The sequence below is a fragment of the Neolamprologus brichardi genome, chromosome 23, assembly GCF_056152115.1.
Source record: "Neolamprologus brichardi isolate AB-2024 chromosome 23, ASM5615211v1, whole genome shotgun sequence".
Lineage (NCBI taxonomy): Eukaryota > Metazoa > Chordata > Actinopteri > Cichliformes > Cichlidae > Neolamprologus > Neolamprologus brichardi.
Genome location: NC_142125.1, coordinates 19,297,908 through 19,312,824, shown reverse-complemented (window position 1 = coordinate 19,312,824; position 14,917 = coordinate 19,297,908). Strand labels below are relative to the sequence as shown.

Here is a 14,917-nt window from a genome sequence, read left to right as displayed (position 1 = left end):
GCTGTTGGTATCAGTGTTGTTGATGAGCCATCAGTACAATTATAACACAATATTAATATAAAATAATTTGATAATTTAAACACCCATGAAAGAATGAGTAAAGTAACATCATGTAGTTTGTTCATTTATTTATTTGTTTAGTTTTAATAACACAAAGAAAGCTCCCTGACAAAATGGGAACACGTAAACAAAGTTCCTTCAGAGATGGTGGAAATGATCATCTAATGTTGTCTTCACAAGTAAGCGAACAAGAAGAGATTAAAAACATCTAATCAGTGAAAGAAAATCCATAAATCAGTAAATAAAAAAACGAAAACATGTAAAACATGAACAGCTCGAAGTGTTATGCAAATACAGACAGAAAGAGTTCGACTTACAGGTTTGTATGTGATATTTACTCAAAATAAGTCTAAGGTTAACGGTGCATGAATATATTTAGCATTAGGGTTCTCCCTCGAAATTAAATGAGATATTAGTTTTGTTGGAGCTTCATAAAACAAAAAAAAGTTTCACTGTAATGAAACATTTAAGACTTGGTTTTTTATTTGGACACTGAACAGGCTCATGATAAAACAAACCTGAAGTCCAGAGAAACAAAATAATGTGAAAATGTTTTTTAACAGTTTGTTAATTCATCATTTAAGGCACTGCAGCTCAGTGATTCCTCCTTGATATCACAGTCGGTCACCTCTGTTTCAGAGAAATACAACATATTGATATTTACTGTGAAGCTTTGAGTGGAAAAAGACAGAACAACAACATGTAGGTCCTGGAATAATCGTAGCTTCCATCTTTAAAGGACTGAAGGGGAAGATGTTTACAAGGAATAATTTAAAACAGTTTAAAACATCAACTGATTGAATCCATGAATATGAAAACGTGTTTCTGAGTGAAAGAGACAGACATGTACAGACTGAACTATCTGTTCAACAGTCAGAGCATTTCTTTAACAGGAGGACACTCTTTACACGCTAAATCTCAAATTTAGGGTAAAAAAAATGTACCTTTTTTTCGAAAGCACTTTTAAAATTTTTGAATGCAAACGTTATTTTCCTTGAAACAAGGAAAGAGCAGTTTATTAATCTTTTATCGGTGGAGTACCCTCCAGGTCCTTGTGAAAATTAAATCCTGTTGAATTGTACTGTATTTCTTTTACTTGACAGCCAGTTATTAACTATACACAGACTTTGATCTAACTGTTGTGCTACATTAAAATATATTGCACTAAATTATAATGAATGTGGAATTTTATGATATTCTGGACTTTCCATGCTTTATTTTCTCTCGCTGGATGTTTAATGTGAATTAAATACCCCTACCTCATCCTAAACTGTACACAAATTCACTGAGGAAGTAGGAAACAAGACTGTAAATCCAGGATAAAGAGGTTCAGTGAATGTGGTGTTGAAGGTGTGGAGGTGGATCAGAGTGTCAGAGGAGACTCTGTAGAAGGACAGAGTGCCAGCAGGACAGTCCACATACACTGCTACTCTGTTAGAGACAGAGGAGGACGAGGAGGAGGAGGAGATGGATGTTTTTTTCTTATTGTGCCAGACAAAATAACAACCATCATCTGAACAGCTCAGACTCCAGGACTGATCATTCTCTCCAAACACACAGTGTTCTCTGTCTCCTCTCCTGTTGATTGCTCTGTAACTTACTGATATGTTAACTCCTCCTCTACACTCGACCTCCCAGTAACAACGACCAGTCAGACCATCTCTGCACAGTAGCTGAGGCCAATAGTCAAATCTGTCTGGATGATCAGGATATGGCTGACCTTCCACCAGACGTGTCACCTTCCTGTTGTCTTCAGACAGTTTGAGGTTTGTGTGTACTGTGTTTGTGTCGATTTCGAGTTGACAGGAATCTGACAGAGAGAACAAACACAAACCAGCTGCAGTTATTGATCCGTCATGTGTTCATGATTGACACTTTGATGATGACTCCTGACATCAGAGATGTCATGTGAAAGTTTGAACATGGGTGAATGTATGCTGCTTTGTTTCATGAATCACATCAAAAACACACTTACACTTCCTCATACCCGGTCTCAACCATCGGACTCCAGCAGGCTCCACCCTGAAAGGAGGAGGGGGTTCAGACCAGCACAGTCTCTTTCAGCATGCACACATGGACATTACATCGCTCTCATACACATATTGTTAAGTTTTTATTTTTAATTTTTAAATTGCATTATTTAGTTCATTTAAATCAAACTGAGGTTCATTTTCTCCTTTGGAACAGTCAAACATTTTGACACATTTAAAGAAAATTTGTCTAAAGTTCCTTCCTGTGGTTGTCATGTAAGTATCTTCAATCAGACCGTTATGTTTTTTTTTTTTGCTTTTATTACTTTTCTTAAATATAACCTAGTCAAATGAGTTTAGATATTGCATAAGTAATCAGATTTTCAACCTGACATTTTGGTATATTTTATTACTGATTAAATGAATCAAGAGGCCTCTCCCTACCTGAGAATTTCCAGTCTTAGTTGCTCTAATAGTTTTACTCCTGCCTCTTCTGGATGATTGTAAGTCAAGTCAAGCTCTCTCAGATGGGAGTGGTTGGCCTTCACAGCTGATACCAGAGAGGTACAACCATATTTTGTGATCAGGCATCCTGTCAGCCTGAAAAAACAACATGTGACAGATACTGTTAGAAAACAGCATGGCAGCTAAATACAAAGTGTATTCTTTATAAGGCACTGTTAGGAGAAACATAGTCGCTTTGATCTAAAATCTAACGCCACCAAGAGCCAGATCATTTGATGGTCACGAAAATGATCAATCTAAGGAGAACTGAATTCCAAGAAAACCCCAAAAATCTAGTAAAAAAAAAGCAACATGCTAGTCCATTTTGTTGAAATTTCATTGCAGTAACTCAAAATGGTACTCTGTAGTGTCTGTTTTAGAGCATGTCTGACAATATCAGGTTTTAGATATTTGTTCAGGGGGATCTCTTCCCAGATCTGGACAAGGGTGTCACTGAGCTCCTGGTCAGTTTGAGGTGTAACCTAGTGACGTCGGAGGACCAAAACATATTTTTCCAGAGGTGGTTTATCGGATTTAGACCATACACCAAGAGAACCTAGTGTAGTGTCTGACAGTGGGTCCAAGTGGGTTCATTCTGATACCCAGTGCAAGTCATGGTGTCGTTGTCTTGCTGGTAGAGGTCCTTGCATCCCTCAGTGAGATATCACTGACACACCACCAAAATGATCGTGCTGAATGATGTTACATGCATAATGTTCTCTGTCATTTCTACAGACCCCTTTCATGCATTTTACACTTGCATAGGGAGAACTTGCCCAATCTACAAATACCAATCGGGCTTCTCATGCACACTTTGTAGGTTCCAATTTGTTAATTTCATTTATAGCAAAGCAGCTGAAATTGATTAACAACCCACTCTGCTACTTAACTGACCTGGATTCTGCTGTACTCAAGCAGTGAGTTGCTATGAGCCAGAGAACTGATCAGTATTAACTAGTTCATTTAGTAGGTCTGAAAGCAAATGGTACTTAGATAAAAGAGGTCAGTTTGATTTGGTGAGAAGGCAGTTTCCAGAATATTTAGGACACTTCTCAGTGTGCAAAGGACAAGCTACAAACCAGAACAGCTCTTTAGTCTCTCTTCCTATCCTCAAGAAGTAGACTGACTGAACTCAGGGGAATTGAATCCAGAGAACAATCCAACAGGAGTTGGTAAGAGTGGGTTGGGCTGGCTTAGAGTTGGTTCCAGTTGATTCAGAGTAGTCTAAACAGTTTAAGTACGGAGCTTATTTGTAGATAGGAGAAAAGTGTGTCTGCCAGAGGACTCCAGGAAACATGCCTGCCACTGAAAAACATTGGTTGATACCACGCATATTCACACTTACACAGGCAGGGTAGAGAAAAGTTAGAGCAATAAGGAAGAGAGAGAAAGAGAGGAGGGGGCTGTACCTGGAGGACAGGGTAACCATGAGAAGTTGTACATTTTAAAATCGCTGACCTGAGTGTTTCCAGTTTACAGTGTGGATTATCCAGTCCAGAAGACAATATGCTCATTCCAGAGTCCTTAAGGTCATTGTCACTCAGGTCCAGCTCTCTCAGAATAGAGTATGAAGCGCTGAGAACTGAGGACAGAATTTCACAGCTTCTCTTTGAGAGGTTACAGTTGCTCAATCTGATTGGAGAGTAATGAAAAAGAAAACAAACATGAACCGTCTTACCTGAATTCTTGAAAATACATAATCTATGGACATTATCATCCCTCTTGCATGCCAAGTCCTTCTCAATTTACATAACTGAGAAAATGCTAATGATGAAAAATGATACTCGGTGCTGTACAAATGCAAATAGACTGGTTAAGTTCAAACTACTCCAGACTTTGCACATGTAAAAAACAAAATATGTGAATCTAAATATGCCATTGTAAAATCAAAATTATTATTTATGGAAGGGAAATTCAAACATTTGGCTGATAGGCACATAGATCTGACAAATATGATCTGACCTGAGTGTTTCCAGTTTCCAGTATGGAATTTCAAATCCAGCCAACAGCAGCTTCAATCCTGAATCCTGCAGTTTATTGTTACTCAAGTCTAGAGATCTCAGTTCACAGTCTTCTAATTTTAGAGAAGAGGATAGAGCTTCACAGCTTCTATGTGACAGGTTGCAGCTACTGAGCCTGAAGAGAGAACAATAATAAAATAGACCAAGTCATTGCAGTTCAATTCAGCTTTATTTATATAACAGCAAATCACAACAGCAATTACCACTTTTATATTATAAGGCGAAGACCCTACAATAACACAGACAAAACAGAGAAAATCCCAACAATCATATGACTGTCGGATGCTTTCTTGTTAAAATGAGGAAGCATTTTAACGAGAGTGGTAAGGAAAAAAATTCCTCTTTTCTGTGTTTTTTTTAAAAAGGAAAAACTCCCTTTTAACAGGAAGAAACCTCAGGGAGAACCAGCTAGAGATTGATAATAACAAATTATTAAATGCAGAGTGGTGTATAAACACATGGTACGTGAAAAGGGTTGAAAGAAGGAGAAACACTCAGTGCATCATGGGAATCCCCTGCCAGCCTAGACCTATTGCAGTGTAACTAAGGGAGGACTCAGGGTCATGTGATCCAGCCCTAATTATATCCTTTGTCAAAAAGGAAAGTCTTAAACCTAATCTTAGAAGTAGAGATAGTGAACTATTTCTACTTCCAAACTGTTAGCTGGTTCCACAGAAGAGGGGCCTGAAATCTAAAGGCTCTGCCTCCCATTTTACTTTTAAACACTCTGGGAACCACAAGTAAGCCTGCAGTCTGAGAGCAAAGAGCTCTAATGGGGTGATATGGTACTATTAAGAGAAGATGGGCCTTAATTATACAAGACCTTGAATGTGATTACGAAGATTTTAAATTTGATTCTGGATTCACCAGAGAGCCAATGAAGAGACTCCAATATCAGAGAAACATGCTCTCTCTTTCTAGTCCCTGTTAGTACCCCTACTGCATTTTGGATCAACTGAAGGCTTTTCAGGGAGTTTATAAGCAAACCTGATAATAACAAATACAATTTTGTGTTCTGTTAAAGACAGGCATGTGTTTAAAAATAATTGATGATTTCATGATAACTTACAGAGCGTTTTTGGAGGCTTTGACCACTGGCAGCAGCTGCAGAAGAGCCTCCTCTGAATCAGAGTATTTCTTCAGGTCAAACACATCCATTTCTTTTTTGGATGACAGTAAGATGAAAACCAGAGCTGACCACTGAGCAGGAGACAGTTTATCAGTGGAGATACTTCCTGAACTCAGGGACTGTTTAATTTCCTCCACTAGAGAATGGTCATTCAGTTCATTCAGACAGTGGAACAGGTTGATGCTTTTCTCTGTAGATAGATTCTCATTGAGTTTTTTCTTGATATATGTTTTCTGGTTGAACTGTGAACGACTTCTCAGCCGTGTAAGCAGGGATGCTAGTAGAGTCTGATTGGTCTGTGAACTTCTTTCGGTCGTTGTCAGCAGGCCTTGTAGGAGGGTCTGATTGGTCGGCATTGAAAGACCCACAAGAAATCGGAGGAACAAGTCCAGGTGTCCATTTGGACTCTCTAAGGCCTTATCCACAGCACTCTGGTAGAAATGTGTTTTTTCAGACCTACTGGAGATTGTTTGTGCTTCTTCCAGCAAATTGACATCAGAGTTGATGAAGGTCAGACTGACATGAAGAGCAGCCAGAAACTCCTGAACACTCAGATGGATGAAGCAGAACACCTTGTCCTGGTACAGTCCTCTCTCCTCTCTAAAGATCTGTGTAAACACTCCTGAGTACACCGAGGCTGCTCTGATATCGATGCCACACTCTGTCAGGTCTGATTCATAGAAGATCAGGTTTCCTTTCTGCAGCTGATGAAAAGCCAGTTTTCCCAGAGCCTCAACCATCTTCCTGCTCTCTGGACTCCAGTGTGGATCTGTCTCAGCTCCTTCATCATACTTGACCTTCTTCACTTTGGCCTGAACCACCAGGAAGTGGATGTACATCTCAGTCAGGGTGTTGGGTAGCTTTCTCACCTCTGTGGTTCTCAACATTTCCTCCAGAACTGTAGCAGTGATCCAGCAGAAGACTGGGATGTGGCACATGATGTGGAGGCTTCGTGATGTCTTGATGTGAGAGATGACCCTGCTGCCCTGCTTCTCATCTCTGAATCTCTTCCTGAAGTACTCCTCCTTCTGTGGGTCAGTGAACCCTCTGATCTCTGTCACCATGTCAACACACTGAGGAGGGATCTGATTGGCTGCTGCAGGTCGTGTTGTTATCCAGAGATGAGCAGAGGGAAGCAGGTTCCCTCTGATGAGATTTGTGAGCAGGACATCCACTGATGTGGACACTGCAACATCAGTCAGAATCATATTGTTGTTGAAATTCAGGGGAAGTTGACACTCATCCAGACCATCAAGAATGAACATAACCTGGAAGTCTTCAAATCTGCAGATTCCTGAGTCTTTAGTTGTGGTTATAAAGTGATGAACAAGTTCCACCAAGCTGAACTTTTTATCTTTCAACACATTCAGCTCTCTGAAAGTGAATGGAAATATGAGCTGGATGTCCTGGTTTGCTTTGTCTTCAGCCCAGTCCAGAATGAATTTCTGAGTTAAAATTGTTTTCCCAATGCCAGCCACTCCCTTGGTCAGCACTATTCTGTTTGTTTGATCTCTTCCACTTGAGGCATTAAAGAATTCTCCATGTTTGATTGTTCTTTCTGGTTTGTCTGGTTTCCTGGATGCTGTTTCAATCTGTCTAACCTCATGTTCATCATTGACCTCTGCGGTCCCTCCCTCTGTGATGTAGAGCTCTGTGTAGATCTGATTTAGACGGGTTGGGTTTCCTGCTTTAGCGATCCCCTCAAATACACACTGGAACTTCTTCTTCAGCAAAGTTTTAAGATCACGTGTACAAATTGGAGCAAACATTTCTGAAAACACATAAGAAATAACTTAAGTTATTGTACAGCAAAGAGGAAGTAATGAATATACTAGCCATCAAACACCTGGGTAGTAGACAGATGTGTCATTACTGCACTTATGCACAAGCTTCATTTGTGTCTTCAGCTTCCAGAATCCAACCTGCAACCTTTCACTTGCTAAGTAAATGTATAAAACACTACACTAGGGAATTATTCTCTTGAACTATTAGAACATTTCTAATTTTTCCAGCAGATAAGATATTTAGAGAAATACTCTTACTGCTCTGCAGTTGGTCAGCCAGGTCTTCCTGCTTCATTGTCCTCAGGAAGTGTAGTGCGATCTTTAGGAAGGGTTCTCTGCTTCTCTGCTGTTCATTCACCCCAGACACGTTCTCATCCTTCTTCTGACGCTCAAATGGTTCCATGTAGTCTGGAATCAGAACTCTTTGTATCGTCTTCAGCTCATTCTTCACAAAAGTGATAATGTTTTCCTCCAGTAGCTGGAACAGAATACTCTATGATTCCCCTGATCATACTGAAAACTGAGCCAAAAATTGGATCAATGTTAGACACACTGTCCTTACACTAGTCTAAAAGGTGCAGCATAGAGATCACTGTGAACAAAATAGAAAATAGCAAAAGTAGTTTTTGCACATGTACTGACCATAAATATTGAGTTAAGTTTTATGTGGTGATGCTGCTGGCCAGACTGATCACTGGAAACCTCTGAGCTCTCCTTGTTTACCCTGTGGAGAAATCATGAAGACTTGGCTCATGTTATGTCTCTCCACACACACAAAAAAACCAGAAATAAATTAAAACTACAAGAAGCGATGAAACTGACTGTGCCCATTAGATTGTGTATAAGAAAACCAACTACATCTTATTTTGCTGTGTATTGTCTGGATCCAAAATTTTAAATTTCATATGTGATTTTATCAGTTAATATTGATTCCTGATGCCTGGAAGTAACATTAAGCATTAGCTAATATTGGCTTGTAGATGTCTCTGGACTCAGAATACCATCTTATATGTTAAATTTGGGATAGACTGGACAAAGTACATTTAAAATATGACAGTTTAATCTCCCCTGGCAAATGATCAAAGTTTGACAATCCGTTGTGGACATACCGTTCTATGAAAACTCAAAAGCTTTACAATTTAGCATCACCAAAGCCTTTAGATTAAGCATGTTTATTCATTCCAATCTCTAGGAGAAGTTTGATAAATACAAGACCAGAAAATAGCAAAAATTGAACCAAAACTTGCATCTTAGATTGAAAATGACTGGCTTCCTGTTATGTTTAGAATAGCTGTCAATAGATAAAAAAAATTAACGAATTAATCTCACAATTTTCTGTAATTAATTGCAATTAATCACAATTACTTGATCAATAGCCTGGCTGCAATTACACTTTTTCAACTTTATATTTAAGCTTGTAACTGACATTTATGCAATATAAAGAAGTAAATGGACAATAAACACAAAGAATGTATGCTGCAATTCAAAGAGAATTTAAATAGTTTTCTTCTGTCTTTTAGCACAGTTTCTCTCCTGTGAAACACAACTTTTTAAAAAACATATATAGTAATAGTATACACTAATATATAATATATATTAGTGCTCTCAAACAATCACAGTTTTTAATCAGATTTTTCACAGGGTTACTGTGGATTCATTTTGATTAATCACATTTAAATCTCATTCATTTTAATCTATATTAATCATTTCATTTTCCATGAGCAAAAAAAGCAACATCCCCAGCTAAGGTATGCTTCGTGTCAATGTGATATTTTAAGCTGGAAGTGCTTCGGTGAAAAGATAATTCGACTGGTCGACTCTTCCGTCTGGTTATTTTTTTAATACTCAAATTTCCCATCGAGAGGGCCAATGTGTGTTTATCATCTACCATATTGAGTTGATTGGTTCAGCTGCCCGTCACTACCAGATCAACTGTCCATTTGCACATGTACGAAGGTAACTCTACGTGGGCAAACTGTCTGAAATGCGTTCACAGAAAAATTTCAGGGATTTTGAGGCATTCTGCACTCCAGATGCGTTAATAGCATTAAAAAAATTTATCGCGTTAATCGTGATGACAGCTTAATCTGCATTAATGCGTTAATTTTGACTGCACTAGTTTAGAGTATTGATCAAAAAGGGTTTTTTTTTTCTTGAGCTATTACATCAGGCTATCAAATTTCATATATGCAGATGAAACAGTTTCGTGGATGCCTCATTGAGATTCTGTAGGTGGTGCTGTAAACCCAATTTAGCATCTCCACCATTAGGACCAATTATCACAAAAGCTTCATCATGTCAAAGGTTTTAATTTATGATTTTTTAAAGCTTTCCTAACTTCTTAACAACAACTTCCTGTTTCATTGGGGAGTCATCATGCCACCAGGGCAATGAAAAGTTTTAATTTTCATCATTAATTTATTTACACCACTATTGGGGTGGTTGTGATCAACTTGTGAAAACCTCCCCTAAATATTCCTAGCACTCTAACTATCGATCAGTATTGGCCAGTGCTGGGGAGTAACGGAATACATGCACCGCCGTTACGTTTTTAAAATACAAAATATGAGTAACTGTATTCTGTTACAGTTACCGTTACTTTGTTGAAATAAATGGATTACACGGCGGTCTTTTCCTGTTTCATATATTAGGCTATGCTCTCTCTATTTTTGGTAATTCCACCCTGGTGGAAACCTAAACAAAACACGCATTAAGAGGCTCTAATGCCTGTGTCCCAATCTCGCGGCCCAAGTTACCTCTACTTGCAGCCTGCATAGTGACGTGAAGAAATACTAAAAATACTACTAATAAACGGAACACATGCAGTGTGACCTTTGCAATGTCAGTGCTTGGGCCTTTGATGACACATAAGTATCCTGTTTATCTTGCTATCATGTCAAAATGTGAGGCTGCTTTGGGGCTTGATGTCTATTTCTTCTCTGGTTCTTGTGTTGACACTTTTAGAAGATGAGACCAGGTAAGAGAATACACACTTTATGTATTTAAAAAAATGTGATAAGGACAGCTCACATTAAATCTGCCCACACAGAGACTTGAGCCAAAGGTCCATGAAGTGATGTGTGGAAATCAGCACTGAGTCATATCATTGTGGTAGTAAAGGTTTAGTTGTCCTGATGATGCCATTGAGAACCACCAACAGAGTCTAGAGCTGTTTGGAGCCTTTAGCTCAGTTTGGTTTATTGACAAATACCTCATACATCATAAAGCTTTCACATGCTTCCCATGCCATGTTTCTGAAAAAAAAAAACCTCACTCAAGACTTTATACTACATTTGATTATAGATATGTGAAAAGCTGATTTGGCATTAACCCTGTTTGAAAATTTACTGAAAAAATAAACATATATACAGATATAGATTACCATTCCACAGCAGAGTATTGTCCTTTAAAATCAGCACCAATACTCTTTGACCAGTCACTCTTTAAGGACACACAGCTGGGTTCAGCTCCAGGTTGGTTCCTGTGAGTAATGATGGAGCAGTGATGTGAGTGCTGAGATGTGACATGGAGAAGAGTCGTGGACAGTTAGAGATGGTTATCTCACCTCTGAGCTTTGGTCTGGCTCTCATGTTCCCCACACAAAGTGGTTTTAGAGGGAGGGACTCCCTCCTCTCTGTCCTCACACTGATCCATGCTGCTGAATTCACATCCACATCAGCTCACACACACTTTCTACCTTCACCTGCAGAGGAAACACAAATCATTCGTGTGCACATAAACTGAAATTCTCCCTCTGCATTGTATGTTGTCCAAACACTGAGATGAACCAGAAAACCAGCAGTGTCAGCTGAATGCAGTCAGACAGCAGTGTGAGGCAGAGGAAGCTGCCATCAGCTGCTCTACTTCTACTATCAGTCCACTAGATGGCGCCATGAAGCACACGCGATGCTTTCACTGACACACACTGATTCACTGTGACTGGAAGTTTTATTCAATTAATGTTCAGTTAAAAACAGAAACAAACAAACACATGACCTCAGATCTCTGCCTCAGATTCTCTTTTTAATAAGAAAAATGACTTTTCACTCATGTTAATCTAAAACTCAACTAACAAAAGAAAAGCAACCTGTTGTTTTAGTTTGTTTTGTGAACCTTTTATTTTTGTTTCCAGAGATATTTCATCAAAAGGAAACATACACCGAACATAGCTTGATGATGCACATTAACTATAGAGGGAAATAATCCCCATAGAGGTCCCACATTTGTATCATATGATCTACAAGCCTGAACTATTCAAAAATTCATACACAGATTTTTTTGTGATTTTAAGCACTCACAACATGTCTCAGTCCATGCACAAAGCAATTTCAACATTAGATACTGAAGGCTACATTAGAACTGGACTCAGTACTGCTAATACACACACACACACACACACACACACACACACACACACACACACACACACACACACACACACAATTTTGATAATATCTGATTATTCTCACTTTCAAAAAGATTCTTAAACCTATAATGTTAGCAAGGAAAACATTACAGGCTTCCGTTACCTTAACACAGAGCTTCACATGGAGAAAATCATCTGGGACACCAAGTTCGGGAATGTGAAGTGAAACTTTTAAAAGGAAGGAAATGCTTTCTGTAAAGTTCTAAATGAGCAACATCCGAAGCCCACTCACATGCCCTCTGTACTGGAATCAGAATCTGGAGATGAGGGGGATGACCCACTGACGTACTTTACCAACTCTCCAGTTGTTCAGCCAGTGCGATGGATTCAGTCTTAAGGCTGTCCTAGTGTAAATGCCTGTACGATGCCTATAGGACATACCGGACACACTACACAGTAAAAAATGGAGTGTCAATATTTCAGAGTAAACCTATTTTAACCTAGATAGAGTATTTACAACTCTATGAGGAGTAAACCAGCTCTAACATCAGAGTTAAAAGTCAGTGTAAAGTTTGTTAGTCACGCAGTGAAGACTTAACTCCACACAGTGTTTATTATTACCAGTCCGCAAGCGTGTGCGGCCTCAGACCTCTAATGCGCATGGAATTTTCTCCGAAGAGCTGCCACAGTCAGGTAAGTGAAATTAACATTTCCATACTGGTAACATTGTTTAAAAGGTATTTTTAAACTAAATAGCTCTTTATAGTTTCACTGATGTCTAGTGAGGACATGTTAGCAGCATTTACCCATAGGTTTAATGACATTCCAGTAGCTACATGCTAGCAGTTGCTAAAAGTTCAGATGTTTGTTATCTTCTCACTGCGTTAATATGAACCTAAAACATTTTAACTATGTATTTCTTCTAAATGCTATCTAAATAATATCATTGTCACATGTCAAATCGCACAGCTTGAACAACTAAATTACCGTTTATCAGTAAGCTAATAATCGCTAATTAGCTTACATAAACGAACGTACTTTCAGAAAAAGTGGGTAACATTACCATGAAGTTAACTTTACTGGTTTATATTATTTTAAGCAAATGCCAAAGGCATACACTACTTTAGAGTTTTGCTCATTATTTAGTAAGAAATATATATTTTGTGTAAATTAACTGATAGCAAATCAAAAATGTAAGCTATAAAGAAACATTTTTAACATTGTATTATTTTTAATTGTGATGTTTAATGCCAATTATTGAATCTATACATTAGGGTATCTCCCCCCTAAGAGTGATTGTTGCTCTGTCTCCATATCTGGAAGACCCATATTCACAACATGGATATGTAAGTAAAGGGAACTTTTCAACATTAAATATATAATTGCCTTCAGAAATGTTGATAACATAGTCCTTCTTCGTTTATTTAATTACATAGAAACATTACTACGATCCAGAGAGCGGTTCAGGATACATTGCATGGCGGTTGAAGACCATTCAAAGAAAAGCTGTGGAGGAAAGTAGCGTCTCAGTTTGCAAATCTCCCAAAAGTAAGTTCACTTATCATTTAAATGATACTGATGTAATTTGTAGGCAGGATTCAATCAAACACCTCTCTATGTTCTGTATTTTTGCATTACAGATAGAACAAGATTTTCAACTACTGTTTTGTGAGGTCACTGCGAGCAAATTCTTGGAGAGGTGGCCCATCAATCTCAAAGCAAAGGTTGTAAAGGAAAGTCCTGGACTTGTCCCCACCTCAGAGCTCTTGGAGTTAATGTGCAATGCTGAGTCAGGTACTGAAGTTGAGAATGGTATGATTGTGACTGTTTTTATTTGCCATTGTTGGTTATATAGGTAATGCTGTCAATTCAATGTATTTTTGGAATAATTCTGTTTATTCGTCTGTAGGCTGGGACAGTGACTTGTCTACTATCTTGCTGCTGCTACATCTGCTACCACCATCTGCACAAGGGCGAAAGAGACCAGGAAAGATGTCTGCATCTCAGGCTGTCAATAACCTCATCAAATTCCCAAAGGTATGTTGTTTAAAAGATACTTTCCATCACCTCTATTTTCATGGACAGTGAGTTGAGCTAATCTACTGTCAGACGATAGTCACTTAATACTGTTGTTTAATGTGTTGTTGTAGGCTGGAACCAGTGTACAGCAGCATCTAGACAACATCACCCGAAGCAGTCAGCCCTACCTTCTTACTCAGGGATCCACAAGAAGCAGCATTCACACCTTCATTGTGATTGAGAAGTATGCACTTCCATGTAAAGCGAGAGGTTCAGTAGGAGCCCTTGATGAACTCTTTAGGGCCCATTATGTCTTTGGTACATCATACAGTTCATCCATGACCAACTTTTTTACTTTTCTGCAAACAACTACGACATTGGGGAAATGTGATATTGCTTTCTCTAGTGAGCATCATAGAACTATGAATTGTAAGGGTTTGTTATGTTAATTAAATGACACTGAAATGAGAAACATAATAAATGCTGTTACTTTAACCTGTATATTTGTTGTTATTTCCATAATGTAGGATAAATCACAGTTATTTAGTAATATAGCATCATAAGATGAATATGAAAAAAATCACACTACAGAGAAATAATAATGATATATTATTACACATCAGAGTGTTATTATTAAACTAAATTTGGAGTAAAAATAGCTCTATAAAGTGTAATCAAATTACTCTGAACAGTGTGAATAACCCTCAGTGTTAAATATTTTTACACATTTTGTTGTTAATTTTGACACTAAATTGAGTACAATTAACACTGAAAAGTTAACACTGGCCATAGAGTAAATTTAACTCTAATTTTGAGTGGGACCAAATGTTATCTGAAGCAGAGTTAAAATCAACTCTGTTAGTGTAAAATTGACACTTGGTTTTTTACTGTGTAGGAGAGCTGACAGGGTGGTAGAAGGGCATTAACCCAGCTGCAGGATTGGTACTTGGACCTTTGTGCAAAGAGGAACAGAAGTTACACTCTGAGATCCTTCAAAATTACCTCCAGCAGGCTGTTTATGTTTCTGACCAAACTGTTAAAAACAGAGTTCATGAGGGTAAAAC

The 14,917-nt window shown here is 38.3% G+C and overlaps 1 protein-coding gene across 3 annotated transcripts; it reads right to left on the bottom strand.

Moving 5' to 3' along the window:
* Window positions 1–1,325: 1,325 nt before the first annotated feature.
* On the bottom strand, window positions 1,326–11,998 carry LOC102791159 (protein NLRC3-like). 3 transcript variants are annotated; one of them, XM_087836802.1, is made up of 11 exons: window positions 11,938–11,998; window positions 11,034–11,171; window positions 10,851–10,949; window positions 8,111–8,192; window positions 7,727–7,946; window positions 5,963–7,455; window positions 5,625–5,917; window positions 3,993–4,166; window positions 2,475–2,630; window positions 2,036–2,082; window positions 1,326–1,870 (listed from the first exon to the last, which is right to left on the bottom strand). In XM_087836802.1, exons 2-11 carry the CDS (start codon window positions 11,120–11,122, stop codon window positions 1,326–1,328), a joined length of 3,198 nt encoding a protein of 1,065 aa, XP_087692928.1. In that variant the 5' UTR covers window positions 11,123–11,171; window positions 11,938–11,998. The 3 variants fall into 3 exon arrangements, with proteins under 3 accessions (XP_087692928.1, XP_087692929.1, XP_087692930.1); XM_087836803.1 differs by lacking the exons at window positions 8,111–8,192; window positions 10,851–10,949; window positions 11,034–11,171; window positions 11,938–11,998 and adding an exon at window positions 4,497–4,670 and having other exon boundaries at window positions 5,625–5,912; window positions 5,961–7,455; window positions 7,727–7,778; XM_087836804.1 differs by lacking the exons at window positions 8,111–8,192; window positions 10,851–10,949; window positions 11,034–11,171; window positions 11,938–11,998 and having other exon boundaries at window positions 5,625–5,912; window positions 5,961–7,455; window positions 7,727–7,778.
* Window positions 11,999–14,917: the final 2,919 nt, after the last annotated feature.

Bases quoted from the DNA above. Each gene is read 5' to 3' on its own strand.
- LOC102791159 (XM_087836802.1), bottom strand. From the start codon at position 11,122: ATGGATCAGTGTGAGGACAGAGAGGAGGGAGTCCCTCCCTCTAAAACC. The intron at 10,950-11,033 runs GTGAGATAACCA...CATTACTCACAG, and splicing joins AGCCAGACCAAAGCTCAGAG to GAACCAACCTGGAGCTGAAC. The intron at 8,193-10,850 runs GTAATCTATATC...ATTTCTCCACAG, and splicing joins CAATACTCTGCTGTGGAATG to GGTAAACAAGGAGAGCTCAG.